The sequence below is a fragment of the Purpureocillium lilacinum genome (genome assembly GCF_023168085.1).
Source record: "Purpureocillium lilacinum CBS 284.36 DNA, scaffold_5, whole genome shotgun sequence".
Lineage (NCBI taxonomy): Eukaryota > Fungi > Ascomycota > Sordariomycetes > Hypocreales > Ophiocordycipitaceae > Purpureocillium > Purpureocillium lilacinum.
The window spans coordinates 356,476-382,994 of NW_027072115.1; the positions used below are offsets into that span (position 1 = coordinate 356,476).

At 58.6% G+C, this 26,519-nt stretch overlaps 11 protein-coding genes across 11 annotated transcripts; 5 read left to right on the forward strand and 6 right to left on the reverse strand.

The window, feature by feature from the left end:
- Positions 1-259: 259 nt before the first annotated feature.
- PLICBS_006701 (uncharacterized protein) lies at positions 260-861 on the forward strand (the record flags this gene model as incomplete). The annotated part of the gene is made up of 2 exons (XM_065601026.1): positions 260-535; positions 583-861. The coding sequence occupies 2 exons, from the start codon at positions 260-262 to the stop codon at positions 859-861; spliced, it is 555 nt and encodes a 184-aa protein (XP_065457098.1).
- A 1,685-nt stretch (positions 862-2,546) lies between these two features.
- PLICBS_006702 (uncharacterized protein) lies at positions 2,547-3,312 on the forward strand (the record flags this gene model as incomplete). Its single annotated transcript, XM_018328166.2, has 2 exons — positions 2,547-2,711; positions 2,782-3,312. 2 exons carry the CDS (start codon positions 2,547-2,549, stop codon positions 3,310-3,312), a joined length of 696 nt encoding a protein of 231 aa, XP_018173195.2.
- Positions 3,313-3,593: 281 nt separating this feature from the next.
- PLICBS_006703 (uncharacterized protein) lies at positions 3,594-5,503 on the reverse strand (the record flags this gene model as incomplete). The annotated part of the gene is made up of 6 exons (XM_018328167.2): positions 3,594-4,198; positions 4,261-4,816; positions 4,865-4,941; positions 4,999-5,058; positions 5,117-5,267; positions 5,324-5,503. 6 exons carry the CDS (start codon positions 5,501-5,503, stop codon positions 3,594-3,596), a joined length of 1,629 nt encoding a protein of 542 aa, XP_018173196.2.
- Positions 5,504-6,125: 622 nt separating this feature from the next.
- PLICBS_006704 (uncharacterized protein) lies at positions 6,126-7,868 on the reverse strand (the record flags this gene model as incomplete). Its single annotated transcript, XM_018328168.2, has 1 exon — positions 6,126-7,868. One exon carries the CDS (start codon positions 7,866-7,868, stop codon positions 6,126-6,128), a length of 1,743 nt encoding a protein of 580 aa, XP_018173197.2.
- Positions 7,869-9,960: 2,092 nt separating this feature from the next.
- On the forward strand, positions 9,961-11,115 carry PLICBS_006705 (endochitinase 4; the record flags this gene model as incomplete). Its single annotated transcript, XM_018328169.2, has 1 exon — positions 9,961-11,115. One exon carries the CDS (start codon positions 9,961-9,963, stop codon positions 11,113-11,115), a length of 1,155 nt encoding a protein of 384 aa, XP_018173198.2.
- A 1,812-nt stretch (positions 11,116-12,927) lies between these two features.
- Positions 12,928-14,448, reverse strand: PLICBS_006706 (uncharacterized protein; the record flags this gene model as incomplete). The annotated part of the gene is made up of 6 exons (XM_065601027.1): positions 12,928-13,022; positions 13,092-13,493; positions 13,540-13,995; positions 14,062-14,244; positions 14,297-14,318; positions 14,371-14,448. The coding sequence occupies 6 exons, from the start codon at positions 14,446-14,448 to the stop codon at positions 12,928-12,930; spliced, it is 1,236 nt and encodes a 411-aa protein (XP_065457099.1).
- Positions 14,449-16,044: 1,596 nt separating this feature from the next.
- On the reverse strand, positions 16,045-18,250 carry PLICBS_006707 (uncharacterized protein; the record flags this gene model as incomplete). The annotated part of the gene is made up of 3 exons (XM_065601028.1): positions 16,045-16,051; positions 16,101-17,333; positions 17,388-18,250. 3 exons carry the CDS (start codon positions 18,248-18,250, stop codon positions 16,045-16,047), a joined length of 2,103 nt encoding a protein of 700 aa, XP_065457100.1.
- Positions 18,251-18,593: 343 nt separating this feature from the next.
- On the reverse strand, positions 18,594-20,594 carry PLICBS_006708 (uncharacterized protein; the record flags this gene model as incomplete). The annotated part of the gene is made up of 1 exon (XM_018328172.2): positions 18,594-20,594. The coding sequence occupies one exon, from the start codon at positions 20,592-20,594 to the stop codon at positions 18,594-18,596; it is 2,001 nt and encodes a 666-aa protein (XP_018173201.2).
- A 758-nt stretch (positions 20,595-21,352) lies between these two features.
- Positions 21,353-22,903, forward strand: PLICBS_006709 (uncharacterized protein; the record flags this gene model as incomplete). Its single annotated transcript, XM_018328173.2, has 4 exons — positions 21,353-21,416; positions 21,532-21,577; positions 21,643-22,663; positions 22,712-22,903. The coding sequence occupies 4 exons, from the start codon at positions 21,353-21,355 to the stop codon at positions 22,901-22,903; spliced, it is 1,323 nt and encodes a 440-aa protein (XP_018173202.2).
- Positions 22,904-22,973: 70 nt separating this feature from the next.
- PLICBS_006710 (uncharacterized protein) lies at positions 22,974-24,041 on the reverse strand (the record flags this gene model as incomplete). Its single annotated transcript, XM_065601029.1, has 2 exons — positions 22,974-23,395; positions 23,498-24,041. 2 exons carry the CDS (start codon positions 24,039-24,041, stop codon positions 22,974-22,976), a joined length of 966 nt encoding a protein of 321 aa, XP_065457101.1.
- Positions 24,042-25,185: 1,144 nt separating this feature from the next.
- On the forward strand, positions 25,186-26,275 carry PLICBS_006711 (uncharacterized protein; the record flags this gene model as incomplete). The annotated part of the gene is made up of 2 exons (XM_018328174.2): positions 25,186-25,354; positions 25,539-26,275. 2 exons carry the CDS (start codon positions 25,186-25,188, stop codon positions 26,273-26,275), a joined length of 906 nt encoding a protein of 301 aa, XP_018173203.2.
- Positions 26,276-26,519: the final 244 nt, after the last annotated feature.

Here is a 26,519-nt window from a genome sequence, read left to right on the forward strand (position 1 = left end):
CTTCGTACAAGAATCCGGGCCGCAACGCAAGGAGGCCGTCACTCCATCCATCGACCAACCATCAAATCCTGTGAGGTACGATGCCGATGGGATCACTCCTGAGATAGCTCCATAAAACCTTTCCCCAGTGTAGTACCGGCAGCGCGTTGAATCATTCGTGATTAAAGACAATTCCGTGATCGTTCCTCGCCAACTGTTCAGACTCGAGAACCTCCAACACGCTTCAGCACCAGACGATTCACCACGCCAGAATCGCACAATGGCCACCCCACGCTTCAACTTCAATGTCTCTTATTCGGAGCCCGTCAATCGCCCGGGCGACGAGCCGGTACTCACCATGGATGACGTTTGGCAGGGAATCGCTCATGGTGCACGGTATCCGCAGGACATGGCCGAATATGTGGCAAACTGCGAAATCTTGTCGGGCGACAAGGTCAAGTTCCGCCGCAGGTTGACCATTGGCGGCGGCGGCGCCGTGCATACTGGCGCAGGCGAAGCCATTGACCAAGATGTGATCCTCCGCCCGATGCTGAATGTGAGTCGCGCAGGCACCCCGTCTCCGAACGCACTGACGGGCGCTAGGTTGAGGCGACGACGACCACGTCTGGCGCGACGACCATCTTTGGCATGTCGCAAGGAACCCAAGACCCTCCCAACGCCGAGCGACCCGAGATCTATTTCACCGGCGTCTACGAGCTCTGGATTGACGGCGTGGAGGACGGGAGCAAGGAGGCCGAGGAAGTTCGTGTCAAGTACGGTGCTTTGGCCAAGGGTGCGACCCAGGACGGCGTCAAGACCTTCAGGCGGTGGAAGAAGGAGGGCAAGCTTGAGCAGTGGGCCAAGCTTGAGAATGGAGCCTAGGTGTATCGCAACAGCAGCTATTGCTGCAGGTAGAGGCGCACTTTGGGCAAATCTCGCCTTAACATGAGCCAGACGGCTGTTCAGAAGACTCGATGCCTGTGGCTTCACTGAGACATGCTGCATACCACATACTGTTGTTGAGCGCCATGTTCCGAGGATCAACAGTTCTGTTACTTAGTTTGATGGCGCTGGCGAGAGCCCTCCAGGAGCCCTGCCATGGTCCCGACCCCAGGCCTGCATGTCCTGCTCTGTCATCATGGCATGGAGGGTTCTGCAGTTGTTGCACCATGGCAAGCACGTGGAATAGCTGAACGACAAGCCTACTTGATTATTTTGGTGAGACTGTCAGCAAATGATAAAGCTGCAATCAGGGTAAACCCTTGACATTATTTGCGGCTGAGCATGCCTGTGGGAGTAATCACGGGGTCTACAGTAGCGTCTTCATCCCAGTCGACTGCATATTCCTTGCCATCGCCTCTGTGGTGGGCGACTGTCGCCGCTGGGCTATCATGGTCACTCATCCAACTCCGCGGTTGATCAATTGATGTCGGGCGCCAAGTGCATCGTCGTCACGTTCACTGCGGCAAGAAAGAAGCGAAAAAATCGATTCTGCTGTCGCAATTGCATGCCACTTGGATCCTGAAGGACACTTATCACTCATTCGTCCGCATCGTGGCCGTCAGGATGCAGTCCTACCCGCACAGGCATCACCAGATCGTGGGAGCAAAGGTACCTCTGTCCTCTCCCATCGACAACCAAGCCTGGGACATTGGCCGCGGCCTCGAACGGGCGGAATACATTGAGGCGTTCAACTTCTCGATGGTGGGTTACGGAGTAAGCGTCCATTTTCCTGTCCTAATTCGAGCTCGACCCAGAAAGATGACGCCCCCTCGGATGCCGAGGCTACCGCATATTCTCGCACCGGCAAACTCAAGCAAGATGACATCCTCAATTGGGTCCATCAGCGAGGCGCTTTTAAACCGCTAGAGCATGCAGATGCGAACGCGAGACTAAACGGCGGAGTTCGCCTTTTGATCTTGGAGCGCGCATACTATCAACCTCCCAGCTTCAACATCAAGAAGAGCACGTACAGAGCTGTCGCGCAACGTTTCCATCTAGATGAGCATACGCTCCTTGCCTCGTCCAGCGAAAGCGGTCTATCGTCACACAGCATCGAGCTCGACGAAAAGGGTAATCCAGAGCGATTGAACATGATCATCAAGGCCTCGCAGAAGTTTCAGGTTGGCAACTACAGCCTCTCGTTCTCTCATGATCTTGTCACGGGGTTCTCCACTGGCATCCTTCACGGCACAGGTGTGACGCAGCATGGCGGCGACTATGAGCTTTGGTTGTCACACCCGGCCGCCGAGTTGTTTGAGCTACTCAAAGCTAGTGCACGATTCTGGGCCCATCCGCTCTGTCTACCCGTGTTGGTGCTACATCATCACTTGCAGAGGACACAATACTTTTGCACAGTCATTTTGTCCAACCAGCTCACAGACGTGCAAGAGCAGCTGGGTGTCATGCGAGCAGGCCGACTACATGGCATCGAGGCACAGAGCAACCTGTCGACCTTGCCTGTCCAGCAGGCAAAGACTAGTCTAAAAGATTTAACAGCAGGAATGAGCAACCTGGCATATGAGACGATTTGGTGCTGTGGAGTATCCGACTGGCAGTGCGAAACCATGGTGTTTCTGCGCGATGTTCTGGCGGAGATCAGCGGCCTGGTCAAGGACTTGAAAGGCACACAAGCCATGAAAGCCCACATTCGGTACCTAGCTGCGACGGCCGCGAGTGTCAAGCGGCATAATGTTTCGATGAAGGAGAATACTCATGCGGATATGAGTGTCGTAAGTCCGTCCGTTTTGGGGCCACGGCCGTCGACCTGTGTGATTATACGTGTATTGACTCGTGGCGTAGCTCTATAGCATAATCTCCCAGGTCGACAACCGCCTCAACGCCAAAATGGCCGCCTCTTCAAGCCGCGACAGTGCCGCCATGAAGACCCTCGCCTTTCTGACGATACTCTTTCTGCCAGGGACGTACATCGCCACAATCTTTAGCACTGGCATGTTCAACTGGCACATTGACTCGGGCTCACAGCAAGCTGCGGCTGAGCGTGCAAACAACGCCCGGTCCATGAGTGCAAGGGCCGACACTAATGCAACACCAACTCCAGAAAAGACGATTTCCGACCTCTTCTGGGTGTATTGGGCAGTCACGGTGCCGCTGACAATTTTGGTGGCGGCGGCGTGGCGCATATGGTGGAGTCATGAGAAGAAGCACTTTGATCAGGACATCGGCGTAGAGATTAGGGCTATGGACGACAGCAGGAGTCAACGTGCAGGGGCAGTGGATGAAGGGGAGACGGAGGATGTAATGGCAGCAAAGAAGCCCCTGCCCTTGGTGATGGCGGCTTACACCTACGTGGTGAAAGGAAGAGGTCGATGACGAACACCATGGAAAATTAAGCATTGGACATGAATTTTGTTGCGGCTTGCAGCCACTCCCAGGATTGCGCCCATGTTACATCTCATATTGCCGCCTATGCAGGCCATGATCGCGGTCAAATCTAGAACTCTCACGTTGGGTCATAAACGATTGTATAACAGCCCCGGTCATGACATCAACATGCGCTTGCGATGCGCTACTTAGTTGCACACCTCGCTGGCTTCGATCTCAATGCCGGCCATTCTCCCACATACCCAAATTCGGGTCACGGCTGGATCCTCTTACGCAAGGTACCGAGGGTCCCGCGGGATGAACTTGAGAAACGGCCCATTCTTGTCCCCCGCCGCAAAGTGGTCCTTGACATGGAACTCAAGCGGCAGCTCCTCCCGGGACTCAATCTCGAACAGAAAGGCGATTCTTGCCATCGTCAGGTAGATGGTGCTCATCGCCAGATTCTTGCCGATGCAGGCTCGCGGGCCATAGCTGAACGGCAAGTGCGCAGACCTCAGCTTCTCGATCTCGTCCTTTGACTCGGTGAGCCACCGCTCCGGCTTGTAGATCTGGGGCTCAGGGAAGACGTCCTCTCTGCGGTGCATCGCCCATCCCGGCACGCCGATGTTTGCGTAAGCTGGGATGGCGTGGCCATCGATGACGCCGTCTTTGGGCGATTCGCGGACGAGGTAGCTTGGCACACCGGGGGACATTCGCAGTGCTTCCTCGACACAGGCGCGGAGATACTTGCAGCCAAGGAGCTTCGGCCCGCTCACGATCTCTTCGAGGCTCGAGAATGTGGACCGAATCTCTTCTTTGAGCTTGCTGTAGCACTCTGGGTACCGCGCGAGATAGAATGACATGCCTGTCAGTGCTGTTCCGGTTGTATCGCTAGCTGCATATGTAGATGCTGATCAGCGAACTGTTCTGTGCCTTAGTGGGGGACCTTGTACTGACCAGCGATGATAAGCACCACAGCTTCATCTGACAGTTCCTTGAACTCCATTTTCTCGCCCGTTTTCTTATCCTCGGCATTGAGCAAGAGCTTGAAAATGTCATCCGGGCCTTTGCCAGCCTTTTCTAGGTCAATGCGGTGCGTGACTTGGTTGGCGACGTAGTCTCGGAACTTTTTGACCGCAGAAGCCATGCTGATGAACATGAGCGGTCCAAGGCCGAAACGCTCCACCCAAGGCACACATCCCAGGATGATCTGAATGTGCTGAAAGGTGTCAATGAGCGGCTGGATAAAATGATCATTGTCTTTTGTGAGCATGTTGTACTCGTGACCGAATGTCAGATTGCCCATGATGTCGTAGGTGAGGTACGAGAACCACCGTGACATATTCTTGTAGTCTCCGTGAAAGGTGTTTGGGTCTGCGATTTGCTTGCAGAAGAGGCGAATCTTGTCCAGCACGGTGGCTTCGTACGATCGAATGGCCGCTTCGCTGAATGCGTGCGAGATGATTCGGCGCTTCCGAGCATGGATTTTCTTGTCGACGGCGCTGGCGAGGTTCTTTGCGTGTCAGTTGTGCCGGACAAGCGAGGAGTAGGGTAGACGTACGACTAGCACCTGCTTGTCTACAGGCCCTCGCGAGTAGTAGTAGCCCTTGCCCCATTGTGAGCCCGTCCCGTAGATTGCTACAATACCTCAAGATCAGCAAGACGCATCCGTGATGTGGGAAGCGGCAGACATACCCTGGACACTGCTCGGGCTCATGATCGACACAAAGTTTGGCTCAATTCGCACCGCATCGCCTGGAATGAATCAGCGCCTCCGGTCCACGCCGTACCGACACTGGCCAATAATACTCACCATATTTCTTGTGCAATTCGTCGACCTTTAGATGCTTCGTTCCTTTCCAAGAATAGTACAAATTTGGCAGGATGGTCATGCGAAAGAGCAGCGGACCCGGCAGATGCGCGCAAGGGTGAAAGTAAATGTTGTACACATAGTCCCAGATTTTCTGTGTGAAGCCGTGTTAGTGCGTGGTCCTGCGATCGCGACGAAAACGCGGTTTACCCAGATGAAGAGACTCAGGAGCGCCGTCCTGATGACGACTCCACTATCAATCTCCCCTGAAATGCCCTTTGCCAGCTCCAGCAACTGGCTGCTGAAGCCCTTGGGTGCTGTGCTGTTGTCCTGGAGCAACCCCCCGGCGGCGCTGTCGCCGGGTAGCTTGACTTGGAGAAAGGAGCTCATGGTTGCTTGTGAAACCGTCAATTGCAACGGCCAACAGTTTGAAGCAATCGCTTTTTACAGTTCGTCGCCGCAAAGGATATTACATTGCAATAAACCTGCGAATTGTTTTCCCTTTGCCTGCCTCCAGTCCCGTAGGGGCGTTCAACGGGCCGCTTGGCCGTCAGCCGGCCGGCAATCGCCAGAGTGTGACCATGCCTGAATGGGTACCACGACAGCGTGGCTGTTCCCAGTGAGAGCCAGGGTCAAAGATCTGGGCGATTACAGTGAGTCGGACCGGTGCTGACGGTCCTGTACTCTGGCCCGTCGTGGTGGGGTTGGTGAAGCGTCGGCGCCCGACCACGGCGTCCGACTAATGCACCGGCATGACACCTGGATACAGCTCACCTGTCCACGCTGAGGTTCGATCGCGGAGGCGAGCAACATTCGAAATGGATGGGCCGAGCACGAACTCCAGGGTCTGGGTTCCACCGTGGCGACGGCGGCGCACCATGGCACACAGAGACGCCAGGGAATGTGCTTCTCATCGCAAACAGCCATCTATTACTACAGTGAGACAATACAGCGGCATGACAAGTAATTCGCCAGCACGGACTTTCGTCCGATTCGAACACAGCCTAGGGCATCAACCGTACGTCGTCCCGTACATGGCCTGGCGCAGAGACAAGTATTCATCGTCGTCGTTTTCAAAGCAGATGAACGCGGTATTGGAAGGTGGATCGCGACCTGGCTCCGTCTCGATCTCAAATATGTCGTCCTTCTCCATGTCTTGCCTGTTAAACTCGCGCGTGTGCAGGATGGCGAAACTGTGCAGGATGGTTGGACTGTTCTTCGGAGCGCCTTTGGTAAAAGTGCACCACCCCCAGTCTATCCATTCCTGCCTGAGCAACTCGTCGGGGCCGCGCAGGTTCTCGGCATTGCGCGACCCGTAATTTGCAGTCGCCTGGCCGGAGCGGGGAACATCGCAGAGATCTGAACAGAACATCCTGGCCAGCAAGCCGCCGGGCTTCTCTCGTGCGCACTTCCGGGCAATCGTTCGGAGCACGGTCTTCCAATGTCGGTCGTAGGGGTCCTTGTTACAGAGAAGAGCATGGTGCAGCTCGAGACTCTCGATCTGCCTATGACGCTCCATGAACGTGATGAGAATGCTGCCCGTGAGGCAAATGCCCCGTAGGGTCAAGCGTCGCAACTTGTTGAACTGTAACGTTTGCCGCACCATATTTCTGAAGACTCTCCCGTACATGTTCAACCTGGATAATCCGTCTATTTCCTCGTACTCGAGCGTCTGGAACATGTGTAGCTCGAGCGACCGGAGATTGGGCATGTGCTTCAGAAATCTGGCGACGCCCGAATAGTTGTCCTCGCAAATGGCCTGAGGCATTGTGTCGCCGTATCGGCCCGGAATCTCGGAGCCCTTGTTGTCTTCTATAGACTCGTCAACGTCATCGTCGGAGTCGCAGTCGCTGCCATCCACGTCAAAGCGGTTGGCGTCTCCATCATCGTCGAATGCTACGCCTGCCATCCAGCGCCATTCCACCTCGTCGTCGATCTGAAGCCAGTGGCGACGTTGCCGTCGCCGTTCTGTTGCCGCAGCGTCTGATCCATACACCATATTCAAACGTTCCCAGCCATGGTCAACTCGCGTAGCGAACTTCAAAGCGCAGTTCTCGACCGCGGCTCCGTATTGGGCCATATCGGCATCGATGTGGCGAGGCAGTGCGATTGTGATGTCGTATGACGGCACGCAGAAGCCAGATGTATTGCTGTAGATGCGCAGGTCGGGAATGGCCACGCCGCTGCGTCCCAGCGCAGTCATCGTTAGTCGGTAAAGCTGCGACGCGCGAGCCCATAGCCGCTGATGGTCTATCTGTGCACTGCGACAGGCGATCGGGCTCGAAGGAGCCTGTGAATCTTTGATGAACCTCGCATGTAGCTCCAGTGTCCTCAGACACCTCCTGCCGTCCCAGGACAGGATCGTGGAAAGTCGTTGCACAAGATATTCCGCTCCGAGGGACACGACCGGATCGAGGGCAAATTGCGCTTCCCGGGCCTCGGACTTACCGGTCGCGGAGTTCCAAAGGCACTCATTCGTATGCTCGGCGGATTGGCCAGGAGCGGACTCGGCCACTATTCGAAGGTGTTTGACGAGACCTCCCAGGTGGTCGTGCTTAATGAGCTCCTCGGTTCGTTCCAGGGCGAAAGATGCCAGGACGGTCGTGTGACGAGCAAAGCACTGCCTGGCCACCAAAGCACTCATCTGCCGGCTGACGAGCCGAAGCCTCTTGCGGTCTGCAGCGGGCAGGAAACTGGATACCTTGACCAAGACCTCTGGAGGAACATTGCGAAAGGCGGCGTGGTGTTCTGCCATGATGCCTGGCAGTGTCGCTGCGTCCCGAACCCCGAATGCTGACTAGGACGGGCGCGCAGTTTTCATGGTGAAGGCCGTCTCGGCCCGGGTCAGGGGTCGGTGAGATCCTGGATTTTCGTCCAAGAGGCGGACACGGAATTTACAGCCCTACTGGGCACGGCAGGAGGGCCAATCGTGCAAATATTGAGGGCAAGGCGGCTCCCGGATCCGAAAAAACACTGCATAGAACGAGCAGAATGGGCAATACCAGTATTTGTAGTGCTGTGTGAATCGTCGGCTGGACGTGAGGGCTCGCGCGTGGCGGCAAAAGTTTGTTTGGGTCTAGGGGTTGGACCTGCATTGCGAAGTCGGGAGAATCTTGCCCCGTCAACGTCACAGCCCTGCCGCAGTCACGCCAGCGTCGATGCCTTACCTGAACGAGATTTTGGCGAGGATCAGACGATGACACCGGGCGACCCTTCGAGATTGCAGGCACGTCTTTGTCAATTGCGCAAAGTTGGGGTTTCCGTGCACCGCCCTCAGCAGTTGTTGAGGCAGGAGCAGTACGTTGTGCGATGCGGAGGAAGGCAAAAACCTGTGGAGTCTCCCGGTGACACGGACTCCCCCGTGTTAGACGCCATGCAAGCTGCACAAGCAGGCAGCTTCGGGGCGGCTCACCAATTGCCGGCATCTTCCCTGGGATTCATAATCCAACCACGGCAGAGGGCCATTGATGCAGGTCTAACGCAACACCCGCGTGGTGACATCAGTCGAATCGAAACAATTCTGAAACTAAAATGTGCAGAGCCTCTACTCCAGAGCATTCTCGTGTCGATCCCCCAGAGTTCAATCGTAGATCAGATGAACGGCATTGGCCACATCTTTCCGCGATCGCGTCACCTCTGTGCGCGAAGCGCTCCGACCCTACAGCTTGCCATCGATCAACGACATCTCAGCGCGGCGAGTCGCTGAGGAGCGGCCATGCCACCAGTTGGATGTGGATGACTTGATCGCTGCACTCCCTCTGCTGTACGGGGCTCTGTGAGGATCAACCGAGCCCTGGACTTCCATCGATATTCGGAACGATGATCCTGACACATGCACAATAAGGTTGGCATGTAATATGTAGGGCATGCACGATGCTGGGGAGTCTGCCATGCGGAGGTTGGGGACGTGTGACCCCTGGAGGGGGCGGTAATGACCACTAGAGTCAGGGGTCATGACGGCATTGATTGCCCAAGTGTGCATGCAGCGTCCAGCCGAGCTGCAGCCCGTGATCTCACAACAACCTTCCACACATGCAATTATCGCCGTGGCACCGGCCGCTGGATGACTTTGCTAAGAACCGGAACATCGGCCGATCGGCCATAACAGATAGCTCTCAATAATCAGATTCCCTCGATGGCCCGACATGGATCCGAAAATTCGGTCCGAGGCCATTTACGAAGTGCTGCTTTGTAGCATCGCGTTAGGCACGGGCCCGGCGGCGGGTAGGTCCGCAGCCGCGCAAATGGGTTGAGCGGAAGCTCAGGGCATGGATCGGCGGCCAAAGTCCGCCACCAAGATCACCTCGGTGCTCATAACCACAAGGCACCAGCACTACGGTATACAAGCTCTCGGAGATGAGCTCCAGTTGCTCAACCATAGTCACAACCCCAACTAAGCCAAAAGCTGCCTGTTAGTGTCATGTTATCTCCTGCTAGGCAATGTAACCCACGCGACAACCCCAGGTTTCGGCTATGCTGAAACGTGCCCATTCTTGATTCCCCTTACAGATAAGCGGGGTAGCCTCCTTGGCCATGTGGCCACTCGGCCTTTTAATGCGACCTTCTTCTATCATCTTAGGAGCCTTTCCACTTACCATCGCGAGCAGCGTGCTTTACACCCCATGACACAATACTACGTTACGCGCCTACGCGGGGGGTGCGTTCTCCTGCCAAGTCGGCCAGACGCGCTCAACGCGTAGAGTGAAGCCATTTACATCCGCCGTCAGGTGGCCGAATACTACCTTGATTGTGTGAGCAAGGGACGGACGCGCGGAGAGACATGCGCATGGGGCCACGTTCATGTTGAGACAATGGAGCTCTTATCGTCAGTCATTTAGTATAAAGACATGCCATCGACGCTGTATAGGCCAAGTGAAGAGGTCAAGAGCAGGTTCTCCAAGTGCTTCGGTTGTTCATCTTTCCAGCGTTCGCATCCGAGAAAGTCACTCGTCACACTCTCCAAAATGGCTGGACTTCTCAAAACTGGCCTTGTGCTGCTTGGCTCGACCCTCGTCGCAGCCGCACCCCTTACCGAGCGCGCAGACACCTGCGCAACTAAGGGCAAGCCCTCGGGCAAGGTTCTTCAGGGATATTGGGAGAACTGGGATGGATCGTCAAACGGCGTCCATCCCCCCTTCGGCTGGGTGCCGATCACGGATTCTCGAATCAAGCAACATGGTTATAACGTGATCAACGCTGCCTTCCCCGTCATTCGGTCCGACGGCACGGCGCTGTGGGAAGACGGCATGGACACCGGCGTCAAGGTTGCGACTCCGGCCGAGATGTGCGAGGCCAAGGCGGCCGGTGCCACGATCCTCATGTCCATCGGTGGTGCGGCGGCTGGCATAGATCTCAGCTCCAGCACCGTCGCCGACAAGTTTGTCTCTACCATCGTCCCGATTCTCAAGAAGTACAACTTCGACGGTGTCGACATCGACATCGAGACTGGACTGAGCGGCAGCGGCAACATCAACAGCCTCTCCGCCTCCCAGGCGAACCTGATTCGAATCATCGACGGCATTCTTGCGGCGATGCCGTCCAACTTTGGTCTGACCATGGCGCCCGAGACAGCCTACGTCACGGGCGGAAGCGTGACGTACGGATCCATCTGGGGCGCTTACCTGCCCATCATCAAGAAGTACGCCGACAACGGCCGCCTGTGGTGGCTGAACATGCAGTACTACAACGGTGCCATGTACGGCTGCTCGGGCGACTCGTACTCTGCCGGCACTGTCGAGGGCTTCGTCGCTCAAACCGACTGCCTGAACAAGGGTCTCGTCATCCAGGGCACCACGATCAAGGTCCCGTACGACATGCAGGCCCCCGGTCTGCCTGCGCAGTCGGGTGCCGGTGGTGGCTACATGTCTCCGGGCCTGGTCGGACAGGCTTGGGACCACTACAACGGAGCGCTCAAGGGGATGATGACGTGGTCGATCAACTGGGATGGGTCAAAAGGCTGGACCTTTGCCGACAACCTCAAGGGAAGACTTGGTACGGCTTAGAACAGCCATCGGTCCTTTTCAAGCCATCCAAAAATGTACATACAGGCTGCAAGACATTGAATATAGGCTTATGCCATTGTCGCAATTCGTATCTCCCTGTTCCTGTCGTCACCACATCTTTGTCTTTCGAGGTGACCCATTCAATGACATTTAAAACTTGTGTTTGTGTATTCGAGCCCGCTTGCGCCTGCAAGCGTTCAAACCCAACGGGGTCGGGCCGTGCCATATTGAATGACGCCGGACGGGAGACGAGCCGGACGACTAACAAGGTACAGTCACGCGTGACACCTGGAGCTCTTCCATGTCTGTTTTCACAGTGTCTTGACCAATAACGTCCTGAGCAAGGTCACTGTCATGCTGGCGACACGAAACGTGGCGCTTTGGGACGTGCTACACCTCATGTGCACGCTCAACACCAGACACAGGACAGGAAATGGTCTGAACGCCTTGAAATTTAGCCAGTGTGTTGCTCCATGGCTATGCCGATGAAGATCGATCACATCGTAGGCCCGATAAGTTACGTCAGTGCCAACAAATTATTGCTACTGTGAAAGTTGGTCAAAGCCTCAATGACCCCGCGTGTGGTCGCTCCCGATTAAAACACTGACGCAGCACAGCATCTCAGGCACTGTCGGTTTTCTGCATCTCGGGCTATTTCTAGGCTCGCTGTTGGCTCTCATCTCTGTTGGCCTAGAAGACACATTCAACCTCATCCGACTCGGAACGTTTTGGGGGTCAGGTTGGTAGAGATGCAGGAATGACGGCGGAGGATCGTGGCAAAAGACACCACGGAGGCACAGCGTTCGAAATGTCTGTGCTGTATCACTGTACGGCAGACTCGGGGCGCTCTGGTTCCTATTACGTTTCCCTCTTTCTCGTGTGTTGCAGTTCAACTCGTTTTGAAACGAGCTGCGACCAGAAGGTTACTCGCAAGCCTACTTAATTATGAACCAGTCTGTATAAGAACCTACGCATTCGCTTAATTGTCCCGTGGTGACCCTGCTATCTCTGTCCTCAGTTCAGCTTCTCCCAAAGATGAAGTACTTCCCTCTATGGCTTACCTTGGCATGGCTGCCACTGGCTGCATGCGCGGACGAAGAACATGTACCTCCACGAAAGGTGTTGTATCCCACGATGGACGAGGCCAGGACAGCGGCTCGATTAAGCAACGGCCTGATTATGGGAGAGGTGGTATGTTTTCTCATCATATCCCGAATTTGCTATGATGATGGAAGCTAAAGACAGGACACCCGACTGTAGTGCGACCATGTCACCCAAATGTGTTACTATAACTACAAGTACGCCTCTCAGTACAAGAAAAAAGACAAGGTTAGCGTCGGTTACCGGCTGTATGTCACCAACAGGGTCAGCCAGTGCACTGAAGGGCGTGTAAGTTTCCGTTCCAAATCCCCCTTATTGACCAGCGGCGCTGATCCTCGGACGTTTAGTGCACGAAGGAAAATGCACGGTGTATTTATCATGGTTGGGATCCGGCGACGGTTAGCTGCTATTAACTGGATTAAAACAGCACTTGGCGAAACGTCTCGGGGAATCGTCGAGCGTCAGGTTCTGCATCCGAGTCGACCCCGAGCTTTCAGAATTGTTACGGGTGTCAATGTTTCGATGGCGGGTTTTGATCGGTAGCGAAGATACATCACAGACCGCGTTTCTGTTGCCAATGTTTCGTTCAATCCCCCTAGCTCCTGGCCTGGACACAATCCCCGCGCCCTTCGCCGTCCATCCCTCAGTTCAGAAATTTGTGGCTCAAACAGAATGACATGTGTGGGCAATTCCCGAGCCACTATTGCGCTCTCAGCACTTGCACAGCTTGTCGATGCGATACTCAAAGAGGTAATACGGCCATCCTGGTCCCTCAAAGTTCATGTGCACCGTGACTTGCTGTGTCCCTGTGCGTTTCGTCAGATTCAGCCTCCACGACACCACTACCGCACAATCTCATGGGCAGGAACCCTCACCTTTTGGAATCCGGAACGAGCCCCAAAAACCGTCGTTGGCAATGCTTCTGAGTGCGCCCCATGGGCCAGCACCCACGTCAACATTGGCAATATTCTTGGTGTTGTACTTGTCGGTGCCCAGGGTAGGTCTGCCATGGGTTTTGCCCACTTCCTTGCCGTCCGCCAAGATGGTGTATTGCTCCGTCGTGACGGACGTGTCGGCTATGGTGAAGACAAGGTCGCCGTCGGACGTGTACTTGCTCACGTCAATGACAGCGTCGCGATCGGCCACTGTCACGGCTTTGCCTTGCGTCCATGGCACGACCTCCTCGCCCGTGCACGGCGTGTCTGGGGAGCAGGCACCGTAGGACTGGATCTGCGTTCCGCGCGAGGACTTGTAGTATACATCGTCGCCAGATGTTCCTGTTCATATTAGCCAACGAACGTGACTGTTCATCCTGTGACATACCAGCCGGGATCAGGTAGCTCGTCCCCGACGCCTGAGGCCTGACCTTTTCCCCTTTGATGTAGATCTCCAAGTCATCGTCAGGCCATGTAGTCACCCACGTGTCAAAGGGGTACTTGTAGTTGGCAACGGGCACGTTAGGGTTAGGCAAGACCTTGCGCTCCGAGCCAGTAGCAGCCAGGCTCTTGGGAGTCTTGTTATTCTCCAGCGCAAGCCACTTGCAGGGAGAGCCATCTCGCGGGCACTTCCACCAGTTGTCGGGGTCTGGCGCTGGCGTGGTACAACCCGGCCGGCTGCAGGTATCCTCGACCAGGGTCAGAGCGGACTTGAGAAGGCCAGTGTACTCGGTCACAAAGGCATCGAGAGCGGTGGTGCCACAGGGGAAGCAGGGCGCAAGGATGCGGCCGAGCAGACTTGCCAAGCCAACATCTTCGACGCGTGCTGCACAGGATCCTGGGACTGATGGTAGTCACATCAGAACCCATCCTCCAGTCGGTATTCGTACGGTTCGTGGGTTGGACTCACCTGGCTTGGGGGGCTGCCTTGGATCCACGCACGAGCCGTCCTTGAGCTTCCATCCAGGAGCGCAGCACACATATTCGCCCGTCTTGGTGTCCTTGTGCAAAGTGGCAAGGTCCTCGCCGGGGCCACAAATTCTGCTGTTCTGGACGCAAATCCACGAGTCACCGTCCTTTTGGGGGACTTGGCCTGTATTTTCATGAGCGTTCGTCACCCCGAGGGCATGAAAGTAATCGCATACCTCTCTGCTTGCATAACTCCACCTTGTGAGGTCAGTTATAGAACGTGAAGGCTGGTGGACATGGGGCTGCTCACCAGGATGTCGGGTGGAGTGTCAGCTGAAGCTAGCACAATAGGAAGGGCAAGACAGGTTGCAAGAGCGGTTCGGAGCATGATGATGGCGGTGGCGGTTTCTGTTGTCTTGTACTTTTCCAAGTCGATGGATGTCTTTGGCTTTTCAAGATCTGCCGAGGACAAGGGCGTATTTATACGTTCTCAAGTTTCGGGACGGGAGTAAGCCTGAGTATCCGTTTTCAAGACTTAATACGACATATGAAATCATTGTGCATTAACGAAGGGAACGCTCCTGCATACATGAAGCGGCCTCGCCGAGCAATGCTCTGTATCGTCAAGTACGTGGCTGGCTGGACCTGCATGCTTCCATTGCTGCGCCGAGACACGAACCGAACCGAGTTCCACGTCGTTCAGCTTCAATCGATGTATCACACACTGTGTTCAGTATTCCAGGGGAACAAGACGCCGACGGATGGACTGCGCCTGTGATGGCTTTGTTGCCGGACTTGGGTCAACTCATGATGTTGCTTGCCCGTCTCTCATGGCAGGACTTGCTCCGTTGGGGAACGCTCATCGACAAGGAACACACAGAAAAGACTACACGGTATATTCGTTCAGCCAGGCGTCTTGGGGAATGGCCCACCTCAGTCGTGACGACAGAGCTTTGTTTACAGTCCAGTCTAAAGTAACAGTTCACGCCCCGCGAGGAACCAACAGAGCATCGGGGCGGCTCCCAAGTTACACCGCATCACTAACGCCCAACGAATCACCGCCTCACGGGACCATGCATCCCTCTTAGAAAGGCCACTGCGTCGCAGAAACCCGTATTCAACCCTCCATGTACCGCCCTTTGATGTCATCTCAGCTCTCCCATCAACCCCGATCTTCGCAGAAGATCAGATCAGATCATTACCAGGCCCGTCACATGCAGCTGTTCGCCGTTGACACAGGCACCACATTGACGTTGAGCACATACCAGGCGGCTATTATGTGAGATCTATCTGCAAGTCTCAGCGCGCACTCAGCTGAATCGCCAAATGAGGCTCATGCATAATGCATGGTTGGCCGCCTTGCAGCACCCCGATCGAGGAATAGCGTGGATCAACGACTCAACACCTGTGTAAAGCAAAGATGCGTTCCTGCACGGGTTGCCGGCCCGGCCGGTGAGATGACTCGCAAACAAACGGTTGGGGTGTCGGAGACTGATGTCTGGGGCGCCACACGGGACGGCCCGTTCGCCGCGCTCGTATTCCGCTTTCGCCATGAACGCTCGCCTCTGCATATGCGCGTTGACGGCTACAGCGGAGAAACATCCCGAGGAGCGGGGAGACGTACAGCTGAGGCGAAGCATGTTGATCGGTTTGCAGCGTCGTATCCCGGCCCCGAGGGCCGACGGTGGAGGGTGGAGATGTCCGTGCAGAGACCGGCTGCATGTGAGGAGCTGCAGGGTTGACGTAACGACATGTCGATGTTGCCCCGTTCGTCTGTTGCGAGACGAACTGTGCATAACCAGCTGAGCAAGGCGTCGGGCTCAGGACCTCATGTTGACGTCTTCTCGTTCTCAGCGCAGAAGTCAACTCGCCAGTCAAGCCTCCTCCCTCCCCAACCCATACAAATCCCGCTGCACCATCCCCAGCAACTCCCTCCCCTCCTCCGTCCTCCCATCCCCCCTCCCAAACAACCTCTCCCTCCCCCTCACCACCTCCCGAAACAGCCCCTCCGCCCCCCTCAAATCCCCATGCACCGCGCACAGCTGCCCCAGCTGAAACATGGCCTCCAGCGTGCGCTCGTCGCCCCTCCCGCGCAGCGTCGCGTACCCGTCCACCGCGCGCTCCATCAGCGGGCCCGCCTCGCCCGTCCGGTCCTGGTTCTTGTACAGCAACGCGAGATCATATACCGCAGCGACGACTTCTTCGTCGGCAGGGCCGAGGAGGGCTTCGAGGTCGGAGACTTGTCGCTCCCAGGATAAGCATGCGTCGTGGGCGCGCGAGGGGCCCATGGTCACGTAGAGTAGGCCCAGGTTCTTGGCCGTGCGGGCCGCGACGAGGCTGTTTCGCCCGTAGAGGTCCTCCCGACCATGCAGTGCAGCGAGGTAGTACCCCTCCGCCAGGTCGGGCTCGCCGCGGCGCTTGTGCAGTATCCCGAGCATGTTGTACGTATTGTACATGCTATCGCGGTCGGGCGTCGCCTCGGGCGGCGGGTCCATGGCCTCGTACCCCTTCTTCACACGCAGCAGCAGTTCCTCCGCCTCATCGAGTCGGCCCCGATCGAGCAGGAACGAAGCCAGGTTATTCACGCGCGCGAGGGTCGACACGTGCTCCGGCCCGCAGCCGGACTCGTCGCAGCGCACAACCCGCCGGTGCATCGCCTCCGCCGCGTCGAAGAGCCCCCGCGCCTCGAGGATCTCGCACACCTTGGCAAACTCGTCGACCGTCTGGCCCATGATCTTCGCGGGGGAGTCGGCGTGGAGAAAGTCGCGCGTGTTGGGCAGTTGCGGATTGTGAAAGCGGAAGAAGCCGATGACGGATGGGTGCGCAATGTCGAAGCGCGTGCCGTCATGTGTCCTGCGGATAAAGGGGCCGCAGATGCGCAGTATGTCCTGCTCTGTGACGGCTGGATGCTGTCGATGCGCAGGGAGGTTGTTCTCCGCGTACCATGCGCTGGAGGGGTGGTGATTGAGCAGCGAGGTGAGCGTCTCGCATAGTTCACCGATGCTGAGGCGTGCTTGTTGCCAGAGTCCCCCAGCGAAAATGTACTTGAGCACGCGGTTCACGATGAACGTCGTGCGAGGGTTCCCTTCGGCTAGGACGCTCTCGAGATATGGCCCATATGGGAAGATGGCAGGACGCACATCCTCCGGGTCAGGGCCGTATACCCGCTGCGATGGGGGGTCGGCCGGCGCATCGCTTGCTGATTGAGGCGTCCACCGCCCGATCCTGGCAAGATTGCACTGCGCCTCCAGTTCGCACACGGCCCAAAGCCAACTAAACAATGTCAGTGGCTGATGCCCCTTCAACGGGGGTGAAGGGGAAACATACGCGCCGTGACTCATGTTGACAATATACCTCTCGATCCCTTCCCTCACTGCCTCGTCCCCGAGGAAAGTTGCTCCTGCGGCAGTCCTTCTGGCGAGTTCCGCACGGACATATGTCTGTATATCATCGGACCTGCCCGTGGCAAATATCGTATGGAAACGGCCCGCTTGGGGCGGTCTCCCGTCCGTATCGGAAAAGTTATCTCCAGTGACGGCCACGCGTAGCGGCACGCCAGGGGTATCGCCCGCAGTCACCAGCAGAGACAGGACGCTCTGCCGTGCGGTCATATCGAGGCCGTCGAGCGACACCACAAAGACGGACACGCTGTCAAAGTGCCGAGCCATTCCTGTGAGCAGGTCCGCCAGTTCCCTAACGGTCGTCGACACCAACTTCTCCTCCAGAGCCTTCGCATGCTCCGTGTCCCCTACAGCCGCCTTTAGTGACTGGTAAGCAGCCTCGCTCTGCAACGCCAGCTGCAGCACCAATGTCGTCCTGACATCCCAGTCGAAGCTGCTGGCCCCTTCGTCGCGACAAATGTAAAAGCAGACGGCATCGCCTCGTTCATGACCTGCACCGGCCGTTGCATTCGCTCTCCGAATCATCTCCTCTGCCAGCGTGGCGGCCAGCGTCGCCTTGCCCGCGCCGTCGTGTCCGTGAAGCCACAGGTTGCGAACATCGTTTGTGCCATCGATCCATGACCTGATTGTTTCATCTTCGAATAGCCATCGGCCTGTACCGGGTTCGCGAGCGCGAAGCAGGCCGAGCAGAAGGTCGTCCATGGGCACGGGCGCTGCGTCGTCGAGGACTGCGGCAGACGACGGCGAGATGCGCCGTGGCAAGACATGTCGCCGCGATGACTCCGCCATATCAAGGGCCGTTGTCTTACCAAGTTGGCTGCAGGATGAGCTGTAACAATAGAAGCCAGAGTTGAGTGTCGAGGTGAGTGTAGTGTTGTGGGGCTCAGATGAACGTCTTGTGAATCTCATCCAGGCGCGGATCGGGTTCAGCCGCGCTTACGCCTGAGTCCATCTGGCGAGCCACATCAGTCAAAAGCCGACGCCCGATCAGCGACTGTCCATGACGGGCCTTGATCTACTCATAACTGTTACAGCAATCCGATATTAGATCAAACACGCCGGCCGCTGTCGGTCGTGTTTCGAGCTGGCGCCCAGCCTGTCTCTCCAACGTGACAACCAACTTGCGCGAAACTCAATCATACAGATCCTCAGCGTACCTACTGACACAGTCCGCCAGCTTCGTCGCAATATCATGCTCAATATCCTCCGCCGTAAGGCCAGAGTCCGTCCTTAGCGTTGGGTCCGCGCCGGCATCGAGCAGCATGTCCTTCATGTACAGCGCCTTGTCCCTCCTGTCCGTCGCTTCGGCCGGGGACAAGCGCTCCAGCGCGTCGCCCCGATCCTGGCACGGCGATGCCACCGCACAGCACAACGGCGTCCAGCCTACGCCATCTCGACAGTTCGGCTCCGCGCCCAGCGTCAAGAAGAGCTGGGCCATTAGCACGTGCCCCAGATCACAGGCTTCATGCAGCGCCGTCAAACCGTTTGGGCCCGCGCCGTTGAGACCAATGTCAGGCCTGTCCCGCAATACCTCACGCAAGAACTCGAGGCCGAGCATGTACGCCCGGTGCTCCGGATCACCCACGGCTGGCTTCGGCGCTGTGACCATGAGGTGGAATATCGTGAGCCCGTGTTCGTCTCGCGTGGCTGGATTGAACCCCTTCGTGATGAGCACCGCCATGGCTTCCCAGTGGCGGGTCTGCGCAGCCAAGTGAAGCACGCTTGGGCCCGAGGCGTCCCTCCCCCTCAGATCTTCGACTGCGGGTAGCAACGTCGCGATCACGTCCACGGATGGAGCCCACGGCATGATTTGCTGTTCCCAGTGTTCCATTTCGTAAAGCTCTCGCACACCTTGTGTCAACGATGCCATGGTGCGCACCTCTGCCTGGACAAAGTCGTCCCTCGTCAAGAAGCACCAGTGAAGTGGTGTGCGCCCGTACTCGTCGCAGAGCACTTGAGCACCCACGCCGAGCAGACACGACACAGCAGCGGCGTTGTGATAACCGGCAGCGACGTGCAGAAACGTCACCTTTTCGCCTGTACGGATGGTCTCCCGCTCATACGAGCCTTTATCGTGCCAATCCAGGTAGGGGAGCTGCTGATCGACGCCGCCAGGTACAGCGTGCGAAAAGCGACGGATCAAGGCATCGCCAGCCCAACGACAGGCACACTGAAAGGCCGTTCTGCCCGCGCTGTCGGTGGCACCTGGGTTGGCTCCGGCGTCCAAGAGGAGATGGACCAACCTCTCTTGCCGCACCACCCACGGGATCTGACCAAGCCACGGCCGGTTCGGTTCAATGGGCTCGTCCACGTCGTCCCTGGGCACTAAGACGTCCGTTGCAGCCAGGAGCACTGCATCAAGAACGGTGAGAGGAAAGTCGAATCCGTGAGATATTTGCCTCGTCCACTGAGAATGGTCCAGCAGCTCCAGCAAAACCTTTATGGCGTCTTCGTGCCCGCTTCGCGCCGCCTGAACAATGGGTTCCGGCGTAAAATGCTCCAAGCTGCCGCCCGGCAGGCCGTCTGGAAAGGGGACATAGGCGGCACCGAGGTCACAAAGCGCTCGCAGAGTCCGCGGCGCGCCGTACTGCAGTGCCAGCGCTCCCAGTCCCACGGGACCCCAGGCACGCTTGATGTCCACTTCTGCACCGGCGCGGGCCAAGAGGTTCATCGCCTCCGGGCTGTCGTACTGGCCACACGCTTCGAATATACCATACTTTGTCCAGCGCTCGGGATCCGGGTACAGCCGACGCAGTGAAGCTCCGCGATCCACAAGCAGCCGGAGGACGGCGAGGCTCTCGACCGATATGGTCCTCGTTGACCGGTAGATGTTCTTGTAAAACGGAATCTTGGCGGCGAAGATGACGGCCGGCTCGGTCAGCATGCTCCGGTCCCGCAAAAAGAAGCCCTCCTTTCGCTGGACTTCGCCGAGCCAGCGGCGATGTAACAGGCCGTGGTGAGCAAGCGTGGCGCTCGCCAGGTTGGGGTTCTGATCCAAGACATGCCCCACGGCGTCGACGTCCTCGTCCCAGATGGCAGCGACCAAGCGGCCCTTGGGTGTTTCAGGGTCCGCAGGAATCAAGGGTGGAGGGCCGTTTGGCTCGTCAGCGGGTGCTGGCGTCGATTGCCGCATGCTGGCGGACGCCGGAGAGGCGGTAGGAGATGAGGACCTCAATGATGTGAAGCGGAACGACACGAGCACGTCACCCGATGGAGCCGGCGAGACGCAACAGCAGGCGGGTCATGGCGGGGGAGCTGTGAGCTCTGGGACAGGCAAGATGAGGAAGCACATGGGAAGCGTCGCGTTTTCAATGGGCCAGGCCGCGCATGACAGGTTCGGCATTCAGGGGTGCATTGGGCGCGGGACGGGAGAAGCTGACGTTGCTGGGGGGGTGCCGTGGCAGCCGCGGAAGGCTGATGTGGGTGCGTGCGGGCATGCGGGCGTGGGATGGAGCGGACGTGGAGGTCGAGGAGGCGGAGGAGGCGAGGGGCCGGGTGGGTCACGGTTGATGCGTACCAGGGAAGTGATTGAGGGGCAGCCGTTGCCGACGATTACCCGCCCTGCCGCCGGCGCATCCATGGACCACGGGCGCCCAGGCAGGAGCTCCAGGGCTCCAGCTCTAACGGAGCTATGGAGGCGCCCAACTTTGAGCTCCCCACAGCGGGGCAGGCCAGTGGAGGGCACTGAGCTCCAGGGCTGTCGCTGCTCTGCGGGCACTGAGCCGATCGGCACTGATGCTCCGGCGCCTGTAGCCCGTCCTGCACCACCAAGACTGCAGGCGGCGGATCTCACCTCAACCTTGGAACTCCATCATCAACTCCATCAACGCCGCCGCGCCACGCATCACGCTACACTTCACTCGACGCCCCCCCCGCCATGATCCTCTCGCCATGAGCCAACCGCCGAGCACGTCCCCCGTGGGCCACTCCAGAAACAAGTCATCCGTTACTAGATGTACGTCCAACGCGCAGACCGACGAGGCCCAGCCTCGGACTCGTCTCAACGGCCGCGGCTGACGACGCCCGCGCCATGGCCGCCGATGAAACACCAGCTGACCGACCCGTCCCAGCCTCGAGGCCGCGATCCTCAACAAAGGGCCCCCTCGACGCCGACGAGTGAGTCTCAGCCGTTGCCGCCATCACCCCTTGTTCTCTCGACCGCTCATCCTCTCCAATGCCAGCCATCCCTTGACGTCGCCGTCGACGCCTCAGTCCCAGCCCAGCCCGCGGGCGGGCCAGACGCCTTTGTCGGCGCAGAATCATCAGCAGCTGCCGCGACGTGCCGCGCCTCGCAATGCCGCCTCACCCGCCGTCTCGCAGGTCGGCGAGGCGCGCGCCAAAGACTTCTCGTTCCTGCTACGCCCTGACATCTACCACCCGCTGACGCCCCTCAACGTGCCCCTGGCCTTTCGCAACTCGCCCAAGCAGCCCGATCCGGCGGCGTCCCTGGACGAGCTGCTCGCCAAGGGCCACTTTCGCGCAGCCGCCATCTCTGCCGTGCAGCAGCTCACGGGGTCGGGCCTCGACGGCAGTGTCGTGGACCCCACCGACTCGAGCCGCATCTTCAGCCTGCTCTACACGAGGCTGGCCTGCCTGACGCTCATCGACGCCACGCCCCTGGCCGCGCACGAGGTCAAGGCGCTCGAGGATCTCAACAACGCGCGCGCCTACGTGGATGATGCGACGGGCGAGCACCTGGTACCTTGGGAGCTGCGCGTCCTCAATGTCCGCCTGCAGTCGCTCGGCTTCGGCGACCCGCGCCGCGCCGTTATGAGCTATCATGAGCTGGCCCGTGAGGCTCGCGACCGGGCCAAGCGTGACGAGGCGGCGCGTGATCTGTGGCGTGCGCGTCTACATGACCTAGGGGTCAAGGTTGCCGGCGCACTCGTTGACATGGGTGACCTGCCGGGCGCCGCGCACCACCTCGCCAGCCTACACGACACCGGCGACGCCAAGGTCGTGCTGTCACGGGCCTTGCTATGGCTACGCCTAGGCGATGCCGAGAGAGCGAGAACCTGCGTGGCCAAGTGTGCCGACGCTCCGCGCATGGAGCAGCTGGTGCTGGCCCTATGCGACATGGCCGATGCCGACTACACGGCAGCCCTGGCACGATGGCTGGAGTTGCGTGAGGCGCTGCCGGGCGACGAGATGGTCGGCGTCAACACCGCCGTCTGCCTGCTATACCTGGGCCGCATGCACGAGGTGGGTCGACATGTTCGCCAAACCGCCGTCATGTACTGACGTTTGCAGGGTCGCGAAATCCTCGAGGGACTTGTCGCTTCTGGCCAGTCATCACATACCCTTCTGTTCAATCTGTCGACAATGTACGAGCTGTGCACGGACCGCAATCGCAACCTTAAGCTTAAACTGGCAGAGCGAGTGGCGGCCATGGATGAGTCGCCATCGGGATGGGAACGCATGAACGCCGACTTTAAGCTTTAAGTCTCATCTACAGCGTTATTACGATACGCCGCTTGGGTATACTCTAAGGCTTGTGGCTCTTCGTGCTCCTCTAGTTGCTCGGGCTCAAATTGGCGCGAATTTGGGCCACGTCCGTGTCGGAGAAGCCCAGATGGTTCTTCATGTACCCCTCGGCACCTCCATACTCGCCTCGCAGGCGCTCGACGAACCGCTTCATGACGGCGGCGTACGTTCCAAGCATCTCCCTCATCCCGGGCGTCTCAATGTCCACGGCGACTTCACCTCCCGTCGCCTCCTGGTTCTTCGTCTCTCCATCACCGCTGAGCGCGCGAGGGTCCGGGGCCGCGGTGGATGCCTGGACGCCAAAGCTGCGGAGGGCGACGGGGAGGAGCTTCTCGCGCCAGGGCTCGGTGCCGATGCGCGTGAGGGCGTACTCGTCTGCGATGACGTCGATGGGGGCGCCGAGGAGGTCGAGGATGAGGGCAGCCATGACGCCGGTGCGGTCCTTGCCGCCTGGAAACGGGTCAGCGATGGCCGTTTGTCGGCCTGGTAGATCAAGTGTAGACAGGACAGAGCTGGTTCAAGCTCGTTGGGTAGAACAGGCATGACACTCACCCGTGCAGTGAAACAACACGGCGTCGCCCTCACCCGCCGTCCGCAACGCCTCAAACACAGTCCTATATCCCGTCGTGTATCCCTTGAGTATAACATCATACATGACCTCATACCCCGTACTCAGCTCCTCCCCCTCCTTGGCCACGAAATCCCCCGGCCCCATCTGCCGCGGCTGCTCCCTGCCATCCATGTACGGGCACGACACGAGCGTCAGGCCCTCGACGCCATTCCCGCCCCCCACCAGCAGCGGCACCTTGACCTCGTCCTTGCGGCGAAAGTCCACGACGCGCGACACACCGAGCTGGGAGCGCAGCAGGGGGCGCGACTCGGCGGGCAGGAAGTCGAGCGTGCCGGAGCGGAAGACGGTGCGGGGGCGGAGGAGCCCGAGTAGGGGCGCGTAGGCGCCTAGGTCGCGGACGTTGAGGGCGCCGGGGATGGTGGTGATGAAGGGCGGGGAGGAGAGGGCGGTGGTGAGGGATGGGGCGGGGATGGGGGCGTCGACGGGGGTGGAGGCGAGGAGGGCGAGGGCTGTGGGGGAGGTCATGGCTGCGGGTGGTGCTGATGCTGGTGCTGCCGGTGTATGGCGTGTTGAAGTTGGTGTTGAGATATGGGTAAGAGTGAGAGTGTGCATGAGAACTCGTCAATCGAGGTGAGTGAGCCGCGCGCTCTCACTTATAGTCAAACGCAGGCTCACAACCTCCACCGCACCAGCGGACGCATCCAGATCCCACGCTAATAATGGCCTCGAAATACGAGCCACGCGACCTCGACCGACCAAACGTCTCCATCATGACGGTGATGACGACTCGCAAATGCCACAAGTCGGGGAGAGTATTCGTCCGCCCTCGAAGTTGCGCCTGCAGTTACTCACTCTGCCGTGTCGCGAGAAAAGCATGTCCGGGCAGCTCGTATATCCAGCGTTGAGAGGCGGCTAAGGCAGGTGCCTACGTGTGTTCCTGCAGGCACTAACACGGCAATTGGCTCGCGGCGGCGACCGCGGCGGTGGCCGGGGCCAGCCAGCTTGCGCATCCCGACCGCTGCCCTGACCGTCGCGCAGACTTCGATAACCGACTGATACAAAGTTCCCGTCCCATGTCGCCACGATTGCGACAAATACGGCTCAATTAACGGACCGGCGCTGTCTCCGAGCATACTTTCCCTCGACCCCAATTTTTTTTTTTTGTTTTCGTGATGCCGGCGTTGTTCGGGTGCCCGGCAAACGTCCCTTCCGGCGCGACAGTTCAAAGGCTCGGGTTTCTGTTTGTTAGTGGGCGCGCGGCAGGGGCCGAGCCTCGGAGCCTGGGCAGTCGGCGCCGTTGACGGTTTGGGGGGGGAGAGGCGTGCAATGGGGAGTTGCGCCGGCGGGGCCGGTCCCGTGCGGGGGACCTCGGCATGTTTGGCCCAAGGGTGGTTATAGCGCTGGGGACGGGAGCTTCCATCCATTCGACGCAGCAATTATTAGGAAACATAACCTCGAAATCGCAACCAAAACGTTTTGTCTGCCGCGGCCACGTTCACCTTCTCAACGTTGTACGAAGCACAAGCTGGGCGTCGCTCATAGCTGCAGCCGCGTTCGCACTCATCCTCCTCGAGCCGCCGCCAAGTCTCGTCTGTTCACGATACCGCCCACCGGCGGTTTAACGGAAAGAAGTGAGCAGGAAGTCTAGACTCTAGAGACAACCGTCGCCATGGCAGCAGACCGCGTCGCGCAGCTCGCCACGCACCTCAACTACCCGCGCGGCATGCTCGCCGGGCAGGTGGCCATTGTCACGGGCAGCGGGCAGGGCATCGGCGCCGAGACGGCGCGCCTGTTTGCCAACGAGGGCGCCAAGGTGGTCGTCGCCGACATTGACGCCGGTGAGTTTGATGTTTTTGATGCTTGAAGCTCGCTCGCCTCACCCACTTACACCATCTTTGCACCGCAACCCGCCCACCTCCACCACCACCATCCATCATCCATTGCCCATCACCGTTGCACTTGGTATATGAGAGGGATGTCAAAAAGTCCTCGCTCTTTGCTGACATGTCGTCCCCCTTACAGCCAAGGCCCAAGCCGTCGTCGACAGCATCACCTCCTCGGGGGGCCAAGCCATCGCCGTCCCCGGCGACATCCTGCAAGCCAGCTACATCGACACGCTCGTCTCGCGCGCCGCCGCCTTCGGGTCCGGCAAGATCCACATCATCGTCAACAACGCGGGCTACACGTGGGACGGCGTCATCCACAAGACCAGCGACGCCCAGTGGGAGACCATCATCGCGCTGCACTGCACCGCGCCCTTCCGCCTCGTCCGCGCCGCGGCGCCCTACTTCCGCGTCCGCGACGGCGAGCCCCGCTCCATCGTCAACATCTCCAGCACGAGCGGCATCCACGGCAACGCGGGCCAGATCAACTACGCGCTCGCGAAAGCGGGAGTCACGGGCATGACCAAGACGATTGCCAAGGAGTGGGGGCCGCAGTTTGGCGTGCGGTGCAATGCCGTGGCGTTTGGGCACATTGAGACGAGGCTCACGGCCGCCAAGGAGGATGGCGCGTTTGTCGTCGGGCCGGGGGGCGAGAAGATTCCGCTGGGGATTCCGCAGAAGCAGCGCGATGCGAAGAAGGGAAGCGCCGCCGCGGAGGAGAGCAAGGCAAAGGCGGCGCCCAAGTTTCCGGATATTCCTCTGGGCCGGCCCGGGTCCGCGACCGAGGCGGCGGGGAGTATCCTGGCCGTGGCGAGCCCGCTGTTTGCGTACGTCACGGGGCAGACGATAATGGTGACGGGCGGGCGGAACATGTAGAGGGGAGGGGGAGGCGTTGTTGGTCTGTGTACTTTGTATGTGTGTGCAAATAAGTACCTGGATAGCCGGTTCGTGCAAAATGGTGTCTTGTGTGGCTCGTGTGACTTTGTCTGCACGACTCTCTCAGGTAGGTACGTGAATGTGAATGTACATGCCCAGTCAGCTAGCCAGTTTGTCCAACAGCGTCTTGCGTTGCGTCTCGTGTCCTTGTGTTCTCGCAGTGTGTGGTATTAGTTTTGCCCCT